Raw genomic sequence first — 19060 nt, forward strand, 5'->3', positions numbered from 1 at the left:
AAATCATTAAACATCTAGAGGATAAAGGATCCATGAGCAATAAACAGCATCAGGATTATAAAGAATAAATCTTGCCAGACAAATTTAATTGCTTTTTTTGATAGAATTACAAAATTAGTGGATGAAGGGACGCAGTACATTTGGATTTTAGTAAAGCATTTTGATGCAGTCTCACATATGCTTAGAATTAATTCAAATTGGCCTGGATGTGAATGCTACCTCATGGATTGAAAACTGGCTGAAGGACCGTAAACAAAGGCTAATGACAAACAGCAACATATTGAGCTGGGAGGAGGTATCGTCTTGCGAGTGCTGCAAGGATGACTTTGGTTAGGTCTGAGCTTATTTAACATCTTCATTAGTAATCTAGGAGAAGGAGTAAACAGCGCGTTAATGAAATTCACAGAAGATACTAAACTGGGAGGAGTTGGCAACACCAGCGAGGAGGAGAAAAATAACACAGAGAGGCCTTGCAAGACAAGGGAGACGGTTCAGAGTACGAGAGTCGTATTTGGAAACTCACAGCTAATACACCTAGGGGGTGGGGGGTATTTTTATACATAGAGGACTCATGGGAGCAACATTAAAAGCAATCCTGTGTAACAGGGGATGGTAAACATGATACGTATACATTCTGCAGTACAGATGCAAACAAGGTACCACAACTGAGAGCTGCACTATGGGGGCAGGAAGCTGCTGGTGTCTGGGGTGGTGACACAGCCCAGTGCTGCACCCGCTCAGGGAACAGCAGGAACGACACAACAACATGATCAGCAGGTTGAAGGGACTAATTTACAAAGTCAGATTGAAAGAAGTAAATAAGCTTGGTTAAACGGTGTGCTAAAAGGCTGTGACTATCTGAAGGGGGGGAACGCCAGTTGTGGAGAGGAATTATCGGCTGTGGTTCAAGAGGATATAACCAGGAGAAGTGGAACAAAATTACAAAAAGGGAAATTCAGGCAGCATACCATGAAAAAAATCATGACAGTGAAACATATTAGGTGGTAGAATAATGCTCCCAGAGACAAACAAACAGCCACATTGCTTGGCATAATTAAAACTAGGCTGGACAAAATGCAAATAGACCGCAGGGTAGGATCTTACCCTGGCCAGCGGCAGATGGACCAAAGACCTTCTACTCTTCTCCATGGAAGGTTCTGATTTACAAAGTGTCCACAGGCATTTGTAGGCAACTACCTGTCAGCGCACAAACCATGTGTGTCTGCCTGGGTCTATCTGTATGCTCAGAGCGTGTGTCTGTCTGGGCATGTATGTGCGTGTGTGTGTGGGTGAGTTTTGTACCTGTTCCATTTTCCTTTCAAGCCTCCTTGTCTACAACAAAACAGCAGAAACCATCCCAGTTCCCATATCCCTTGTACTCCTTATTTTGTTTCAGTGGCCTATTCCTATGATCAGAGGAAACGCCACAGCAAGCACTTTAAGGCTTTTGTGATCTGTGCATAATAACTCAACCTGGTCCAACAGGTCTTCTCAGTGCTACAAAAGCCCTGGACTTGCAGACTTGGGGACATAAAGAGGAGACTAAGACAAAGTCTAGAGTAATAGTACTATGTGAAGATCTGTGCTCGTACGTGGCCTTTCAAGATCCCTTTGCAAAATAATTCTATGTGGACAGATATAGGACATTAACACCTCCTGCAGCCAGCCAGGACTGAGGACTACATGCCCTCCAAAAGGTGATCAGTCTATCACAGAATTAAGCCTTTAAATTCAAGAGAAATCTGCATTCAAGTGTGAACTAATGAGCCAGACACTTTACAAAGGAAATAATTTTCCTCTGTTCCCGGTTCCGTGCTCTCCTTACCTGCGCAGGTACATCTTCCATGGCTCAGAGAGCTTCTCCTGGACCAGCGCCTTCACTGCCTTGCCCAAGTGCTGTGTCGGCTCTCCAGCCCCAGCCTGGCTGCCGTCTCCTTCTGTCTTAACATTCAGCAGGTTGCCAAGGCCGGCGCTGGACTTGGACATCTGGAACAAGAAGACAGACGCTGCATCAAGCCCAGGACGCAGCTGTGGACACTGCCAGTCCGCGTGCCCTCAGGACTGTCCCAAGACAAGCTGCGTCTTGGAAGATTAAGAGAGAAGACAAGAAGTCCACAGAGGCTGCCTCAACTGCATCAGCAAAACTTAGTAACACTCGCTCTTCTGCATCCTCCACCCAGCTACCTCAAAGTGTGGTGGAAGGAGGGAAATCTTATTCAAGTGGGGAAAAATTCTGGCTCCAATAAGCTCCTGGAAAACTCTTACTAACTTCAACAAAGAAATGACGTCACTTTCTCTGCTAAATGGACATTTCCTACACATCCTTGGACTAAAAGAATTGCCTGTGTGAAAGGCTTCAAATAGATTCTACGTGGAGACAGTCTAGAGGTCCAGGTGTATGACATGCAGGACAGAAAAAAGAAATTACTCAAGAGTGCTTAGGGAAAACATCTTCTTTCAGAATAAATACACTATTTCCCAGATCACTTCTTGCTTTGTTGTGCTCTCAGTTACCTCCAGTAACAGCAGTGAAATTCACAGCATCAATAACATGCAGGATTGGGCCCAATACTTGCATTATAAACTCCACCCACTCGAGGATCTTGAAGCCCTTTATAAATATCAGTTAATTAAGCCTGACAGGCCCCCCAAATAAACTGCACTACGCTACAGGAGCCCTGGTTATTTGAGGCTCTCTTAATGCCCCTGAAGGTAAAGCCCCTGCTGCTATGTGGAGACTGCAGCTCTTTACGGCTGGAGTCAGAAATTCAGGTCGTCTCTTTGCACTGGTATTTGTTGGGCATTCCATTCCTGTAAAGGGTTCTTTTTGCTAGACAAATAATGAAGGATTCCTCCAGAAACAGAGGAAGAAACAAGCGCGATGTGTTCTGGGCACCCCGGGCCTGATTCTGCAATCCTTGCTCTTGGAACAGGCTCCTTCAAATCAGCGGGCTCTGTTCTTTGCTGGTTTATGTCACTAGTTAATCCCATCCCTTCTTTAAAAAGAAACAAACCTGAAGGACCCGTATCTTGTACTACACTTATTTTGCACAACACAATGAATCTTATGCAGGGCTGCACACAAACAAATGCTTATTTCTAAGCATATGCTTAAATCTCATATTCTGGAGATTTTCAAGTGAAGTATCTACCGAAACAGCATTTCTCTGAGCGGGGCCTTCAGAATGACTCAGGACCCCAGACACAGACTTACTAAATAGACTTACTCACTAGAGTAAAAGCTACATGTTCGGAATCACTAAAGGGACAATATGTAGGAACAAATAAGAAATTAAGCCTAAAAGGGAACATTTAAAACCCCGGTATAACAGAGAGACAATGGGGGAGAAGAGTGGTATAAACACAGAAATTAAACACCGCAGAGAAAAAAGGAGTCATGAAATAAGAGAGAAAGGAAGCGAGAGATTATCAGGCAAAGTTGCTTTGCCCTCTTGAGGGTTATATGGCCTTGGTGCATGTAACGCCCAGAGCCGAGGGGACGGCAACAGTTATGCCTGTAAAACCTATCACAGCAGAATATTAAAGCACGGCTCAAAGGCTGCCCTGAGCTCTGCTGCAGTTGTATACAACAGCAAAATTAATCTTGGTACAGTAGAATTTATCATGTGAAAGGGAAATATATATTTGAGATGATGTATAATTTAAGGAGAAAGTAAGGAAAAAGAAACCGTGTATTATCCAAAATAAATATTCTAGAACATGGTAAAGGGGGCTCTGTTGGACACCATTACTCACACCAGAAAGACAGAAATTGATGATTTTGGCTCAAAACTTCTAATTTTTTTCTTCTCTTTCATAAAAACAAATTATTCTCCTCCCCCTCCCCCAGTGAAATGTTTTTAAGTAAATAAACGAAATGAGTAACTGTAAAAAGAGAGAGAGAGAGAGAAGTTGCCAGGTTCTGGAAATAAAAATGGAGAGAAAAAAACCCCACAACATCTTTGGGAGGCCTCCTCTGTCTAGGAAGGATAAAAAAAAAGGTGTCAGAGGCTGCAATATATTTCTTCAGCCAGTTCATTAAATTAATTCGTAAGCAGTGGCTCTGAAATTATACCCGATGAAAAATGGTCTCAAAATTTAAATGGTACAAACTCATCTTATTAGAGGCAAAACATTAAAAAACAAACGCATCTCTTCCCCCCCCCTCCCCGCCATCGCAGCTTTAATTTCTCTTGGTGGGGGGAATGAAAGGCGTTTGATGGATGGCTCTTACCTTATTCATAAGCGAGGATAAAAGAGATGAATTTGCTGAGACTGTGTGGCCATTTGATTCATTACTGGAACACACAAACCAACAGGGTTTAGTTAAGATGTGCACAGGGACTGTGAGCAGCGAGATTAATCCTTCTCCCTTCAAGCTGCCTCACTCCTCACCTGCTACATCCAGAGGAAGAGAATGATGCCCACCCTCCCCTGGGCAGGCCAAACTCTTCCTTGTGATAGCCAAGATGGAGAGAAAGAAGGTCCTGAGTTTCTAGAATTTACTTCTTTCAGCTATTAAAAAGTCCAGACCTATTCCTCCAGTGATGGTCCACACCATCACACTCTGATTACCCGACTCACAACCCACCCTGTTTTACTCTGTCATCCTGTTAGAACTTTTCAAAACTATGCCACAGAAGCAGGGGGATGCTGACACAAGACCCCTCTGGCAGGGACACAGGTCCCTGGGCAGCAGAGGAGAAGGCCACGCAACAGTCCTGATGGCCACAGCTAAGCGTGCTGAACAGCAACCTCGGTATTTCATACACATCCGTGACAGCTGTAGCTGACTACAAATGCTGGAGTCCCAAACTGAGGCTCATTTAAATGAAGTACAGAAAGGAATGTATAAAAAGGTCAAAGTGGAGCAGGCTCGCTTATCCCCAGTATCAGTTTCTCTGCAGTTTTTCCACACACAACAATCCCCCAACACTCCTATTCTTAGTGGAGATTCTGGACAAGTGGGACACACGCTTTGAGACAGGTGCATTCACATCTCACGGCTGCAAAGGTTCATCACCATAACTATAGGTGAGCATGTGCCGGACCGAGACCACAGTCAGCACGACACCCAGTTGTTTTGTGTGTCCAGTTCCTCGGGAAGGTGCCTCTCTTAGACCTGGTTCAATGCCCTATGACATCAGTGACGTGTGGTGACGTGTGGCACTGGAGCAGCTTTGATCAGCTCCTGATGACAATGTCAGGAATATCTAAGTGAAAGAGAGCTTTCCCAGTGGCTTTTTCTAGAGCAGAGCACAGAAAGTGAGGCTCTTGGCAAAGGTGTGTATGAGCCCCAAAAAATCTGGAGAACACACACTTGAGGAGGAGTAGTGAGAGTCTCCCTGCCTCCAGTTTGGGGGCGTCCAGCTCAGCACTTGTGAAATTGCCTGTCATTAATATGTTGTGTTCTCTCGTATTACAGATACAGGAACTTCTTGCTGGGAAGACCCAAGTGTGCTTCTCTCACCCGTGATCCTTGACGCTCAGGTCCAGGCTGTGCTCCTGCAGGGAGTCCTGGCTGGTGGCAGATGACGATCCCATGGCCTCCGCAGGCTCCTGCTTCACCTGAACTGGATGGAACCGTCCAGGAGCGGCGGGTTGTCCGTTCCCTGCTTGAGAAAGACATTGAAATTAAATGAGAAAAAAAACAAAAAAAGAAAAATGTAGGTCTAAAATGAGGTTACAATGGCAAATAAATAAGTTAAATAGCTATCACCAGTGCATAAATGGAAAAAGCAAAGAAAAAGTGTGGGGGGAGGGAAGTGCTGGGATTGTTGGTCAGCGTTTATTGCCAAGCTGACATGATGGGTTCTGACGTCCACTCCAGCGTGGAAATTTTTCAAGTGATAATTATTGCAAAATTATGTCAAAGTTGTCCAGGCTGTGGGCCCTTTAAAGGAGAAGGGCGGAAGGAGCGTGGGGGAGACCTGATTCTCTGCACAAACTGTCATAACTCATTTGCGGGGCTGCCTCTTAAGCGTTTATTAAAGACTCTGTTAATGCTGAGGCAATGTGGCAGCTTTCGACTGCTAGTCAAGCCCCCTTCCTCGTCCCCAATCCCAGCGTTGCCGTAGCGACAGCGATGGCCCGGACTGCGCCTGCCCAGCAGGAGCATCTGCCCCGCCGGGGCTATTGAAGGTGACAGCCAACGGGCCTGGCTCGAACCGCACGACCTCTTGCCACCGCCACCACGCTGGCCCTGCAAAAAGGGGGAATTCTTGCTTTTTGGGGGGGAAGGTTTAGTGCTGAGCCCATGAAATAAAAATTCAAATGAAAGGAAAGGAAAAAAGAGTGAAGTGGGGAAAACAGGAGAACAAATTAAAGAAAAAAATTAGGCAGAACAGCAAAGAAAAAAGGAGGGAAAAAAAGTTGCTGACAGGAACATGTCTGCAGAGCTTTTTTCCACAATCCCCAAGTGACTGAAATATTAATTTACCCTCCGGCAGTACAGCTGACGGCGAGCTGCTTCTCAGACAGCAAGTGGCATTTTATTAAAAAATAAAGGAAAATAGTTCCCTCAATGACCTTTCTCTGCTTTAGGAAATAATTTTTCAAATAATAATTTTAAAAGTATGTGAAAGTTCCCCTCCCTCTTTAATCAGATCACTTCGTCCTACTCCCCGCTTGCTCCCGGGGAGAAGGGGACACTGACAGCGCTCCCATCCTGTGCCTGGAGCAGGAGGATGGGCCAGTTTGTGGACTGTACCAACACTATCACTGAACCACAGTAGGGACAAGAGCTGGAGCACAAAACCAGCCCCCCAGAGCAGAAAAACAACTAGCAATGAACTACAGGATCAACACCACTAGGCCCAGCCAAAACTCGATACCATCTGCAGAAGAGAGCTTAGGCTGGAGTATAGCCTGCAAGTATTGACCAAGCTTTTTCTTCATTTCCATTTTTAATACAGTGCCTCTCTCTTTTCAGCCTACAGCAAACTAGGTAAAATACATGAAACACTCTTCCTTCAGGTCTGGTAGGAGCCTACTCCATTTGTGGGCAAAGCTGCGTTTCCTGCCTCTGTTCTGGCCACGTGGGCATAGCCGGTCTCCATGGAAACCTTGCCAAGACTGCCCTCTTCAAGGGTTAACTGGACGCAACAAAACTTATTCTCCCATTTATGTTCCTTTACCACCTCCTCCCCACCTCCAGTCCCATGGAGGGAGGTCCCACTGACTCCTCTCCAGGTCAGCAGGCCCTGCTCTTCCTCCCACCACTAGCACAACTGATGAGGGTAACTCACCTGCTTCAAGGGCCACAGAGGGTTTGAGTGCAGCTGCTGCCAGCCTGGCCATCATAGGAGAGATTAATCCCTTGCTAGCAGAGATCCTTTCCATTATAGATGCTGCTGGGGCTGGAGAAGAAGTAGCTGCAGGGTCACCAGATCCTGAAATGGCCTGGGATGAGGAATCTGTAGGAGCAGATGATGTCGGATTGGTGCCAGAAGAACCAGCGGTCATCAGATTAGTAGAGCTGGCAGAAAGCGGTGCAGAGACCCGGCTGGGGATGATGGGGAAGAAGGATCCAGGTGTCCCAGGAAGTGCTGAGTTGGAGAGTGCCAGGGCCAGGGGTATATTGCTGGGCAGAGCCTGGGAGAGCAGGCCTGAGATCTTGGTGGCTGGTGTCATGCTGTTGGCAGACTTGCTGGCCTGCGAGGAAGCCAGCTCAGCAGCAGACGTGGGTGTAGCTGGGACTATGAGAGAAACGGAAGACTGCTGACTGGTGGGGGAGGCACTCAGGCTGGAGTTCTTCGAGCTCATAGCGGAGAAGTCAATAAGGTCATCATTACTGGACTCCTCTTGCTCGTTATCCTTGGACCCCAAGAGAGAGGTGGGCAGGCCCAGCACTCCTGAGCTCCGGATGTGCCGTCGCTCGTGTTTGCGTTTGTGAGAGGTCATCTGGCTGGTGGAGGTGAAGGTGAAGCCACAACCTGCCCTTATGCAGTGGAAGTGGTTGGTGGCCTTGCTGTAGACACAGCCTTCATACTTGCATTCCTCATACTTGTAGAACTTCTTGAAGCCATCCTTGGCATAGGCATCATCTTTGATGTGGTAGCTCTTGTGCTTCTCAATGTCACACTTGTTCTTGAAGGTGAATGTGCACCCAGGTCGCCTGCAAGGGCATCAAGGAGGAGAGGGGGGTTGGCTATGTGGGCTAGGAGCACCGTAACATGGGGATGCAGGCACCCACCACTGAAAGTTCCAACCAAAACAGAAGCTGAAGGGGACTAAGGTACAAACCGTGCTTTCCTACTCTTCCTGAGAACATCGGAAATCAATAGAAGAGCATTTGTGTACAGAAGGCAGAGTCTGGCCCTGAAAGGGATGAGCAGGCTGACTGCTGGCTGGAGAGAACTCTAGCATGGAAGTGCCATTAGCAATATATTAAAGGCCTGCTTCAGTCAGACTCTGAAGAGCACTGTGACCTCTTTCCCAAATGACTCCAGGATGTATTTTCTAGTACAGTTTCCTCAGATCACAGAGAGGCCACTCTTGCCTTCAGAGTGGTCTATGGCAAGATTCTGGAAACCACATCTGCCATGGAGCATGAGTTCAGTCTCAAGAGCAGTACTGAGACGTTCACAGCAGAGAAAACCAAGTCCCTGTGTGTACTCCTCAATTAACAATTTGGCAGTAGGAGGCAAACAGACCACCCAACTCTGGGGCAGGATCCCTCCCCTTCCCTGCTGTCTCACCTGCAGTGAAAGTGGGTGGTTTTCTGCCCGTAGAACTGGCACTCCACAGTGCCGCAGTCCTCCGTGGCGCGGAACCGCTGAAAACCATCATTGATGAGCTGAGTGTTCTTCTTGTGAAAGTTCTCATGGGTCATCACATCAGAGGTGCTTGTATAGACCTTGTTACAACCCACCTACACCAGGCCAAAACAGGGAGTCAGTCATCAGCACAGCATTTTAACAGCCTACCATTACTACCAGCAATAACAAACACATGTGCAGCACACATACATTTAATAGTTCCATTTGTGCACTTCTCCTAGGAGTATTAAGTCATCACTTTAATCCCCAATATAAAGAATGATGGAGCAGTTATGGGGAAAAATACTCAAAAAAAACCCACCAAAAAAAGTCTCTGGGCATGAAACAGGAAGAAAAGAATGGGAGGATGCAAAGGGATAAAAAACCATCTCCAGAAAATCATGCCTGCTTAAGGAGGCAGTAAGCAGGGTTCCTGCTCTTAAGGAGAAAACAACACCGACATTACTTTTTGTTATTTTGGAGCAACAAGGAATAAAGTAGGACTTTCACCTAGTTGGGGAATACAGAATTGAGTGGGAATGAGTTATTTACCTCTTTAGTCCTTCTAGGAGGTAAGGCAGGGTGGTACAACATAAGGATAACCTTTCGAGCTTGTAACATCAGGGTTTAATTCTAGCAAAGCATAAACCCCTGTGTTCAGCTCATCTTAGCAAACTGGTGACTCTTTTTCCCCATCACTGTGCAAGACTACTGCTTCAATAATTTGAAACTCGTGCAGCAAATGGGAATGGTGTGACGAGGACGGAATGCTGAAAACCTGCCTTCCTCTGGGTAAAGCGGGCAACTTTGCCATATTGAGTAAAAAAACACTGGAATCTGAAAACGTCCTCGGCCCTGCTGAGGGAGGATTTTTTTTCCTTCTCTAGCACAACGTGTGCCAATGCCTGCACCATCTCACAAGTGAAGAGAACGAAAACACCGCCTCTTAATTCAGCCCAGGTTGATTCAAACAGGCAATAACAAAACCCATGACAAATACCCAGAAAAAAAAAGGATCTCCAGCTATTTCCAATATAAAAGAGCCTCTCTCTCTCCACACTGACACCTTGAAAAAAGACAGACCCTGCATGGCATTAAAAAAAAGAATTAAACAAAAACCTCCTTAGGAATAATTTGCAATGCAGCTCTTGGTGCTAAAGCCTAAAAAAATGTCAGTTTATATAAACAACTAACTGAATTTTATCCACACCAATTATGGACATAAAGAAAAAAAACCCATGAGATGGATGGCACAAATTCTGCCATTTAAGCAGTATTTTCTTTAATTGGGAATTTATATTCAGACACCTTTCCTGTAAGACACTGCTTACATGGGCATTATTTTACTGGAAGACAGTGGGCAGAGGATGGAATTATCCATATATAGTTGTGTCAATGAGGGTCTCTATTCAAACTCAGAGTGACTTAAAGCTGTGAAACATTCCTTGTGCTCTAAAAAAATTAAACAAATATCATCCTGGTCAATTGAAGAAAGTGAACAATCAATATTACAGAAGCATAACAAAAAATGTCATCAAAAGAAAGTCACATGAAGTTCACAATTTATCAAATGTTGTAAGCACATGCTCAAACCAACCCCTATTCAGGACAGTACTTGAGTGCATGCCTAACATTTAAGTATGTGCTTAAGCCTCATTGACTTCAGAAAGCTTACCTGATTCCAAGTTAAACATATGCTGAAGTCTATCCCAGCAAAGCATTTAAGCATGTGATTAAGGCCTTGTGACTTTAACTGGGGTCTTAAACTGTTGGGATAGGGCAGGAAGCGAGATCTGAGTTTTCAGGGCACAAAAGCTTTCACCAAGGGCTGCCTGATTACTGTGTTTTAACTTCGGCACACTGTCACCCCCGTGCCTCAGGGCAGCCCCTTGCTCTCTAACAAGAAGTGCTGGGCTGCCAGAACTCAAGAAGCCTTTCAGTCCACCCCAAAAAGGACCCAGCTCAAACAGTGGCTCTTGTTTTGCCTGGCGGGCTGCCCTCTGTTCCCGGTCCAGAGGTTACCTGCATGCAGTGGTAGTGTGTGCTTTTCCCGTTCAGGTGGCAGCCGTGATAGTACACGCTGCAGTCATCCAAGGGGCTGAAGCGCATGAAGCCGTGCTGGAGGGAATTATCACGTTTCTTGTGCATGTTGTAATGCCGAATCACATCCTGTTTACTAGTGAATCTCTGGAGAGATACAGAGACAGACAGTGAGACACGTGATGGGAGTGGGTGGGTGGCAGGGGTAGTTGTTGTTGTTAAGAAACTTATGGTACCAGGAGTTTAAAGCTCAGCAGTAATCACCCCAAGAGAGCCAGACTGAAGAGGAGTTGTGTGCATGTATCTTCTTGGTGAAGTATATACAGGTGAAAAGTTGTGAAGGTGACACTGGGGTGATGTCCAGAATATGCTCCCTGCAGCTTTAAGATTGCAATTCTTCTAACATAATTTTAGCTGCTACTATCTCAAGAACTACTATAGTTAGAAAGCAAACCAGTGAACTAAACAGCCTACAAGAGTAATCCGGGCTTCCAGAGCACCCACTGTAGTGGTTTGCGAGACACTGGCTGCCACATTCATGTCAGACTAGAAACCGGGAAAGACACTCTGCTCTTTTGTAGTATTTCCCTATTGCAAGTCTTCTGCCTCCCCTACAGGGTAGGACAACTTCATTAGGAAAACAGGGACACAGAACTTTCTTCCAGTCACAGAAAAAGATGGTAGCAGAACTTAGAGCTGCATCTGTATGACCAGAATATCCTTTTCACCTACCTGCTTGAAGTAATGAAGGGGTACCCCACTGGCAGAGCAGGCTAAGTGCCTTTAAAATGAAGGTTTTCATTTCTATTTCCCACAGATATCAATATTTAACAGTGAAGGTGGGAAAGTAAATCTGTTTTTTTTCAAAAATAAATCAATATCTATTTATTTTGAGGAGTAATTGAAAAGGCCTGTATTCTAATGTTTAACAACTTTTCTAGTCTCCCTCACAGGAAACAAATGATTATCGCTTCCACTCTTTCCTCCTATAATATCAATCCTGATCAATCTCGTTGGTATTGGCACGGGAATATATGGATATAGATTTCAACAGGAATCCCTCGGAGGCTGGAGGTATGATTTCCCAGGGCGTACATACAGGATTGCTATTGCCAATCATCGTTAATTTGTGCCCACTTATTATAGAGCGTTACTTATTCTAAAATATATCTCAGCCATAAAATAATTTGCATTTTAAAAAGCAGTCTAAATCCTTATTCCCTGCGAGACCAGACAGCTCCTTTGCAAGCAGCTTCTAGACTCCTTAGGAAATAATCATGAGGCTAATCATACTAATAGGTTTTTCTGTCTTTCCACCCTTTGTGTTTCTCTCTTTCTGGTGCAGAGATATCCATGTCACAGTTGGGACAGACTCAACTCGATTACCAAATGCTGGGCTAGGAGGACCACTACATGCAGACAAACTCTCCTTTGATCAATAGAAACCCACAGTCAAGCTCAGCAGATCCAGATCAACTTCCTACGCTGCGGTCAGACTCATTCCTCTGAGACCCAAAGGTCTCCTGGGGTAGAGCTGAAGTGGTGACTGATGCACAGTCAAGGCAAACTCGGGGATTCCCACTTAGACACGCAGCCTGACCACAGAAATGGCAGCGTCAAACTCAGACCTGGGAAGAGGGTAAACAAACACAGCACGGGACTCGGCTGGCTTGACGTCGCTACCCTGGCAGTTCTCCCAGTCATGACAGCATCCCACATGCTCCTGCCCCCACCTCTCCCCACAAATCCCAGCCTGCTGCTGGTCTTATTGGGTGTTTTGTTGCAGATACTGCTGCTACAATGTCACTCAGGCAGCAGGAGGGAAAGAGACAGACTAACAGATCAGCATTCCCTCGTTTCAGGCACAATTTGTAACACAGCAGAATTTATTCCCTTGGTTTCACTGGAGTAGTTCCCACTGACTTGAACTGATCTATATTCTGCTCTTCATTACAGTGGTCTGGGTTTGGTTAAATGGTGTTGGATTGGATTAAATGGGAACAAAATAGGATCTTAGTACGTTCAAAATATATCTTGCCCTCTTTCAGAGTGGAAAAGTGAAGAGGTGTGTGTGTGCATGGCGGGGGTAAGCACAGGAGGACATTTCCCCTAGGTTGTACTCCTTTAATATTCAGGTAGCTGTGCTTAATAACTTTTACTATCTTTTTACCTGGTAGTTGCACTCTGGGTCAAGGCAGTGGTAATGTTCTCGATACTGGTATGCACAGTGTATATGTCCACAGTGCTGACTGCCAGAGAACCTGCAAACATGAAGGACAGAAAGAATGAATGAAACCGCATCCCAACACTAGTGCCTACAAGTAAGGTATAAATATAAGTCCCATTCCTGCTTTCACTCCACGTGTTTATGGCATTAAACCCCATCTCCTTTATCTCCTCCAAGGATGGTGATCCACCCACCCTCCTCTTCTTGTCTGTCACTATTTAAAGGTGCTTCTTGAGCAGGATCATTCAGGTCTTGTACAGCCCTAATCTGTCTTTCCCTTTGAAATTCATCACCATTATCTAAGGTGCTTACTTGGGGAAGAGTAAGAAAGGAGGGAATCTTGAATTAAGTATCATACAATTCTAAAATTCTTGTATATGAGTTTAGATACCACAGCAGTGAGTTTTAGAATCCCCTATGTCAGAAGGAGACAAATAAGCATTGGTCAAATACGGATTCTAAATTTTAGGTATACATCCATCTAGCAGGACCTCAGAAAAGCTCAGGCATTTATCTGTTTGTACAATTTATGCCTCAGGATGTTTTTTTAATCACAGTATGGTGTCACACTACAGAGAGGATTGCAAACCAGTGGATTAGATGGTAAACGACACAGAGAGAAGACGATCGTGGCAAGATTATATAGGAACTTTCAATAAGATGGACAGATCAATGGAAAGATAAGCAAGATGGATCAACAAGAACAGAACGAAGCGTTACAGGCTGACCATCTCGTCCCTGCATCTTGTCCCATGTATGACAGCCCTGCTAATCATTAGTTTCCACGTGGATACAGTATTTGCTCACAACAAAAAGCAGTGCAATGCAAAAGAACGGGGCTTTCAGCCTGCCTTCAGTGCAATTAAAAGTAGGACACAAGAAGCAGCAGCCAACAACATGCACCTAATCTGTTTCTGCAGGCCACCACTGAGCATTCCACACAGCAAATCTGGAGACTCCTGAAACATAGGCTGGAAAAATACCCTAGAAAGGCCATAGAATATCTACATACAAACAGACAGTGCACAGAATGTACTGACAGACAGACATATCAGTAATTGGCAAAAGGGCGTGATCCAGTAACAGGCTAATCAGTGAAATGAACTCTCTGATGTATATTCTATAGGACCCTGGAAGAGCTGAAGAGCTTGAAAGCAAAAAGCAGTGGAGAGAAGGAGACTCAGAGGGGAAACATTCAAAGATAAAGTACCATCTGCTCAAAGGTTCCTCAAAGGTTCCTCACGTCACTTAGTGCTAAACACAGCAGGAGTGTATACTATAAAGGGCATGGGAGAGAAACAAGGAAGGGTAACGGATAAGAAGAAAAAATGAGAGGAGTGAGGGTGTCCTGGGGCAACCAAGGAACGGGGCAGGAGCAGGGAAGACTATGGATTGTCATAAGGTGAGGTAACACTAAGCTACAGGACAGAAAAAGTCAGGATGAAAAGCCGTACTAAATACGGCATTTCTGAAGCACAGTAAGGAAGAGGAGGTCAACTGTGGAGACAGCAGGGCCTCTAGGAGATGGAAAGGGGACTTAATTGACAGAAAAGATAGACATTGCTAAAAAATTAAATGACTTCTTTGCCTCAGCATTCACAAAGGGAGACAGGGACAGATGCCAGGAGCAGACATGCCTTTCCCTGGGGAAGGAGAAGAAATACTGCAGGAAATCAGGATCACGTCAGAACAGGTGATTGAGAAACTGGAACAAACCTCAGCAGCGGAGAAGAAACAAACCACAAGGCAAACAGCGAGGCTGGCTGCACAAACAAAGGTGTGGAGCTGAAAGCAGAGGAAGCAATTCCTGCTCACCGCCTGGGCAACTGTGAGGCTTGTACAGGGCACAGGCAGCACTGAGTCACCGTGGCATTAGCCAGGTACACACAGCTCGGCAGTAAATCGAACCAACTGGTCCTGCTAGTCCGGGGCTTTATGTGAACAGCTTTAAAGGAAAGAAACTGCTCTGTGGAAAGTTTCCTCCCTGAAAGGGGAATGCGAGAGAAAAGGGCTGGAGAACTGTGGAGCGTAGGCCAGGCAGGGTGCGGGGGAAGATAAAGACCTCACTGACAAATACACATATTTGAAACAAAACAGTCCAAAGTACTATCCAAAAGTGAGGATGCAAAATGAGCAGCGATGCTAACTGCAACAAAAGGGCCAGACACCGAAGAGATCTGACTGTTGGGACGAGTTACTTGCTCCTAGCAGGAGTAACTCACGGGCTCAGGTTTAAAAGCAAGAGCCAAACAAGCACTTCAGGCTCCTGCCCTCCCTTCCACGTGCCGCGTACAGTGTGTGTGGTGTCTGCAGCGCAGGAAGGGAGAGGCAAGTGTTCACCAAACCCTGTGCGCGGGGAAGGAGGGAAGCAGCAAACACAGCACAACGGGGAAATTCTGCTCTCTCAGCCTGGAAGGTTAGGCTCCTAAAGGGTTATATTTATCCTGTGTTTCTTCTGACACTTGAAACAGTTCAAAGCTATGAATTTTTAAAGCACAGCATCTGTTTAGCTTTTTCATAACAGGAAAGCTTACACCCCACACACTTACTTACACGCATACACACGTGCACATTTACATGCACATACTCTAAGGTACATCAACACCCCTCTTAATTTACATGAGCGTACCCACAATTTCCATGCACGTGAGCAGACACAAACACACCTGAAACAAGGAAACTCACAGACCATTTATTCACACTGATATGCAAATCCAAACCCCTAAACTGTCCACACAGGCACACAGCTTCATTTTCACCAGAACAACCCCCTCCTCCTTCCCATACTTTAATCGCTTCACTTTTTTTTTTTTTTGGCCAGAAAGAACTAGTCTTGATCTGGCCAGAGTTAGTAAGAAAAACCAAGATAAATAAATAATAATAAAAATAATAAATAAAGAAGTCAGCAAGCTTAGAGAGTGTTTACAGACTCATTACCCTGTAACGATGATATGAAAGAAGGAAGAAAAAACCCACCCCAATTACAAGGGGGGAGGAAACCCACACAGAAATAAATATTTAAGCAAGTGCTGCCAGAAGCACCATCTGCTGAAGCACTAATAATAATAATAATAATAATTTTTTTCTGTGGTCTTTTTTTTTTAATTATAAATATACGGGGGGTGGGGGAAACAACCCAACCCAAACTAGCTAAGTAAGAGGTTTTGTTTTGTTGTGTGAGATAATAGATTATCCCTGGGCAGCTTTTGGCAGTGGCTTTGGCAAACTCATTAAGCTAATTATGCAATACAGACACAGAGTGTCGTGCCTCTCTCCCCTCACCCCTTGATTTTAAGGCTTTAAACTGTTTTTAAAATTGTGTGTAAATTGAAGGGAAGTGGCTGTGCTGCCAACGGGCGGCTTGCGGAGCTTTTTGAGCAGGATGTGGTGTCCCTAGCGATCTCACAAGCCTCCCTCAGTTACCTGCCTGACCCAGGGGAAGGGGCTTGCACACTGGATGTGGGTGAAGTGTTTATACCGTTCTCTGCTTGAGAGGGAAACTGGGGACACAAAGGGTGGCATCTCCTCTCTCACTGCAACACCGGCGATCCCTGCAGCCTCAGCAATAAAAAGGGCGCTGTTCCTTCTGCCTCATGCAAAACTGGGCTTAAACCCCACTGCTTTCAATCCTCTGCTCTCCCAGGAGGCAGTGAGTTGCCACATGCACTATAGGCATCGCTGCTTGAGGAGCTGCAACCGTCCTCTTTCCATGTGGTCTTCTGTCCCCTCTCCTACATCAGGGATTTGGGCAAAAGGGATGCACGGGAAATCACGTCTCGTTCCACTCCCCAGCTAGGGAGGGCACTGCTCCCACCCTCTTCCCCTGCTGATGTGCCGACATCTTCCCTCACAACCCCCTAGCAGCTGCTTCTGTGTATAAAGGGTGTTTGCAGTGAGTGTCCTCACTGTACAAATGGAGGATCCAACAGGCCAGGGGCAAAGGCTGATGGACCCTTGACATTATGAACTATAAACCAGGCAGGTTTTATGCTATGATCTCCTCTGTCCCTCTGGCTCTCATGGCATTACTCACTCTGACCACAACCACCTTGGGCTCCCTCTCAGCATCACTCATTCCTGACCTAAGCTTGCCCAGAGCTGTGATAAGGTGCCCTAGTCTGCACCGTATTCAGTGAAGGTTTCTCATATAAATGAGCTGCAAAATTTTCTAGGATAAACATCCACTGCCTAAGTTGAGTCACTAGTGAATTCCTTCAGTCTAGATTCCCAGAGGTGAGATGTTCTCTGCTTGCATCCTGCAGGCACTGGACATGAGAGGTTGAAGACAGCACAGCAATGGACAGAAAGAATGACAGTCAAGAGACAGCGCTCCCATTTAAATCCTGGGCTTCTGCAGTGAAACATTTTTCCACTATTTGTCACAAAGTCCAACAGCTCTGGGAGCGGAGCACGCTCTTGGCATGCTTGTACACCTCTCGCAGCTACTGCTCTCCCAAGCTGGGGAACAGAGCAAGTACAGATGCCAGAGGGAAATGGAAGTGCCAGTGACTGGTTTAAACACTTGATCCAGATGGACAAGACCTCATCTCTCCCACCACCACTCCACCCTCTTACTTAGAGCCGTCTCCCCAAGAAAGTGAGAGTTTTGCCTACCTGGCAATATACTTCTGGTAAATATTTACGTCTTCGCTGACAGCTGGTTTGTCAGTGGGTAATCCGTTCCTAATGGGAAACACACAGGACAGAGCTGGTTAGCAGGCACGAGCAGGGCACAGTCTAAGCTCCTTGTTTCTCTCACACACCACTGACACACGGGGACAGAGGGCCCAGAAAGACACCCATGGGTTTAACCTCCCTCACCCATACCCTCCAAATCCTGTGCCTTCTTTTCCTAGGGAAGCACACAGTCCACCCATCACCCCTCCTGAGTGTTCTCTCTTTGCAGGACTTAGTTCAGTTTGTTGGATAAACTAAGAGCAACCACAAAAACCTGGTTTTTTCCACAGAAAAAACTAAATACCCATATACAAACAAGTGATGGCCACATGAAAACAAACACATCCTTGGACCATCTTGCAACGCTGCCCTTATGTGCACAGAAAGCCTCAACTGTGGGAGAAGACTCTGTGCTTCAGCCATGCCATGAACTACTACACATTTCCTACTGCTACCCAGTGCTGGCAATGTGGCTACAGCGCCCTAGATGGGGCTTTACTGGCCTCCTTTTTTATATGTATGTCTCAACTCCAACAGACAGGTAGGGCAGCAATGGTATTTATGTATTTTAATCAATGAGAAAATCAACCCAACTGGACTCAACTGTCATGTAAGTCTGGGTTACTTCATTAAGAAGTGGACAAAAGTTACATACTCTATGAATTCAGCAAGAGGAAAAAGAGATACAGGGCCAGACTCCAGGCTACCTACGAGACAGTGGCACAGCAAAGCAATACCAGACAGGCTGTATGCAGCCTCTTCCTCCTCAGTTTTCCCCCAACCAACCTCCAGACAGCTCAGTACCCTGATTTAAACAAAGACACTTTCGCACAGAGTTCACTTGAAGTGGGTAGATCAGTTCAGGGCAGGTTAATAGCATTAGATGGTAGGCGTTCAAACGCATGGCTAGCGCCTGTGTGTGAGAATAAGGGGTGATTCCTGGCAGGTTATTTGGTCCCAGTGGGAACTGTGAAGGGAAAGCCAGATCCCAGGCACCACAGTTAGCACTTCCTCCACCAGCACAATTAATGGGCTGCTGTCTTTTGTCACAGAAGTGTGTTATCTAGTAAGCACCCTGAAGGAGAAGAGACCAGAGCCTCTTCTGTACTCCAGTGTGTGTTGAGGACACTGAGAACTGCCAGTTAAGTCCCTGACCACCTCCATTCCTGTTGCAAGCCCATCATGATGCCCCAGTCGAGGAGGAGGGATCACCAGGGTGCTGCAAACCCACAGCTGCAGCTGGCAGGAAATGAGCAAAGGAAAGGAAATCAAACTGGGATCCCAGTGCAACACCAAAGCAGAGAAGAGTCGTCTCACAGCCCCCAAGCACAGCTCTAGGATGGACACTGAACTCCAG

At 45.9% G+C, this 19060-nt stretch overlaps 1 protein-coding gene across 1 annotated transcript in view; it reads right to left on the reverse strand.

Annotated features, from left to right (window-relative positions):
* Positions 1–19060, reverse strand: part of CASZ1 (castor zinc finger 1) — a gene marked incomplete at both ends in the record, with an annotated part of 81778 nt that overhangs the window by 14993 nt on the left and 47725 nt on the right. The window contains 8 exons of the mRNA XM_080359006.1: positions 1826–1986; positions 4235–4298; positions 5471–5612; positions 7248–8116; positions 8700–8872; positions 10782–10946; positions 12970–13060; positions 17641–17709. Coding sequence (XP_080215132.1) covers positions 1826–1986; positions 4235–4298; positions 5471–5612; positions 7248–8116; positions 8700–8872; positions 10782–10946; positions 12970–13060; positions 17641–17709 — 1734 coding nt within the window. The remainder of the gene's footprint in view (positions 1–1825; positions 1987–4234; positions 4299–5470; positions 5613–7247; positions 8117–8699; positions 8873–10781; positions 10947–12969; positions 13061–17640; positions 17710–19060) is intronic.

This window comes from Nesoenas mayeri, assembly GCF_963082525.1.
Source record: "Nesoenas mayeri genome assembly, chromosome: 24".
In the NCBI taxonomy this organism is placed as follows: Eukaryota; Metazoa; Chordata; class Aves; order Columbiformes; family Columbidae; genus Nesoenas; species Nesoenas mayeri.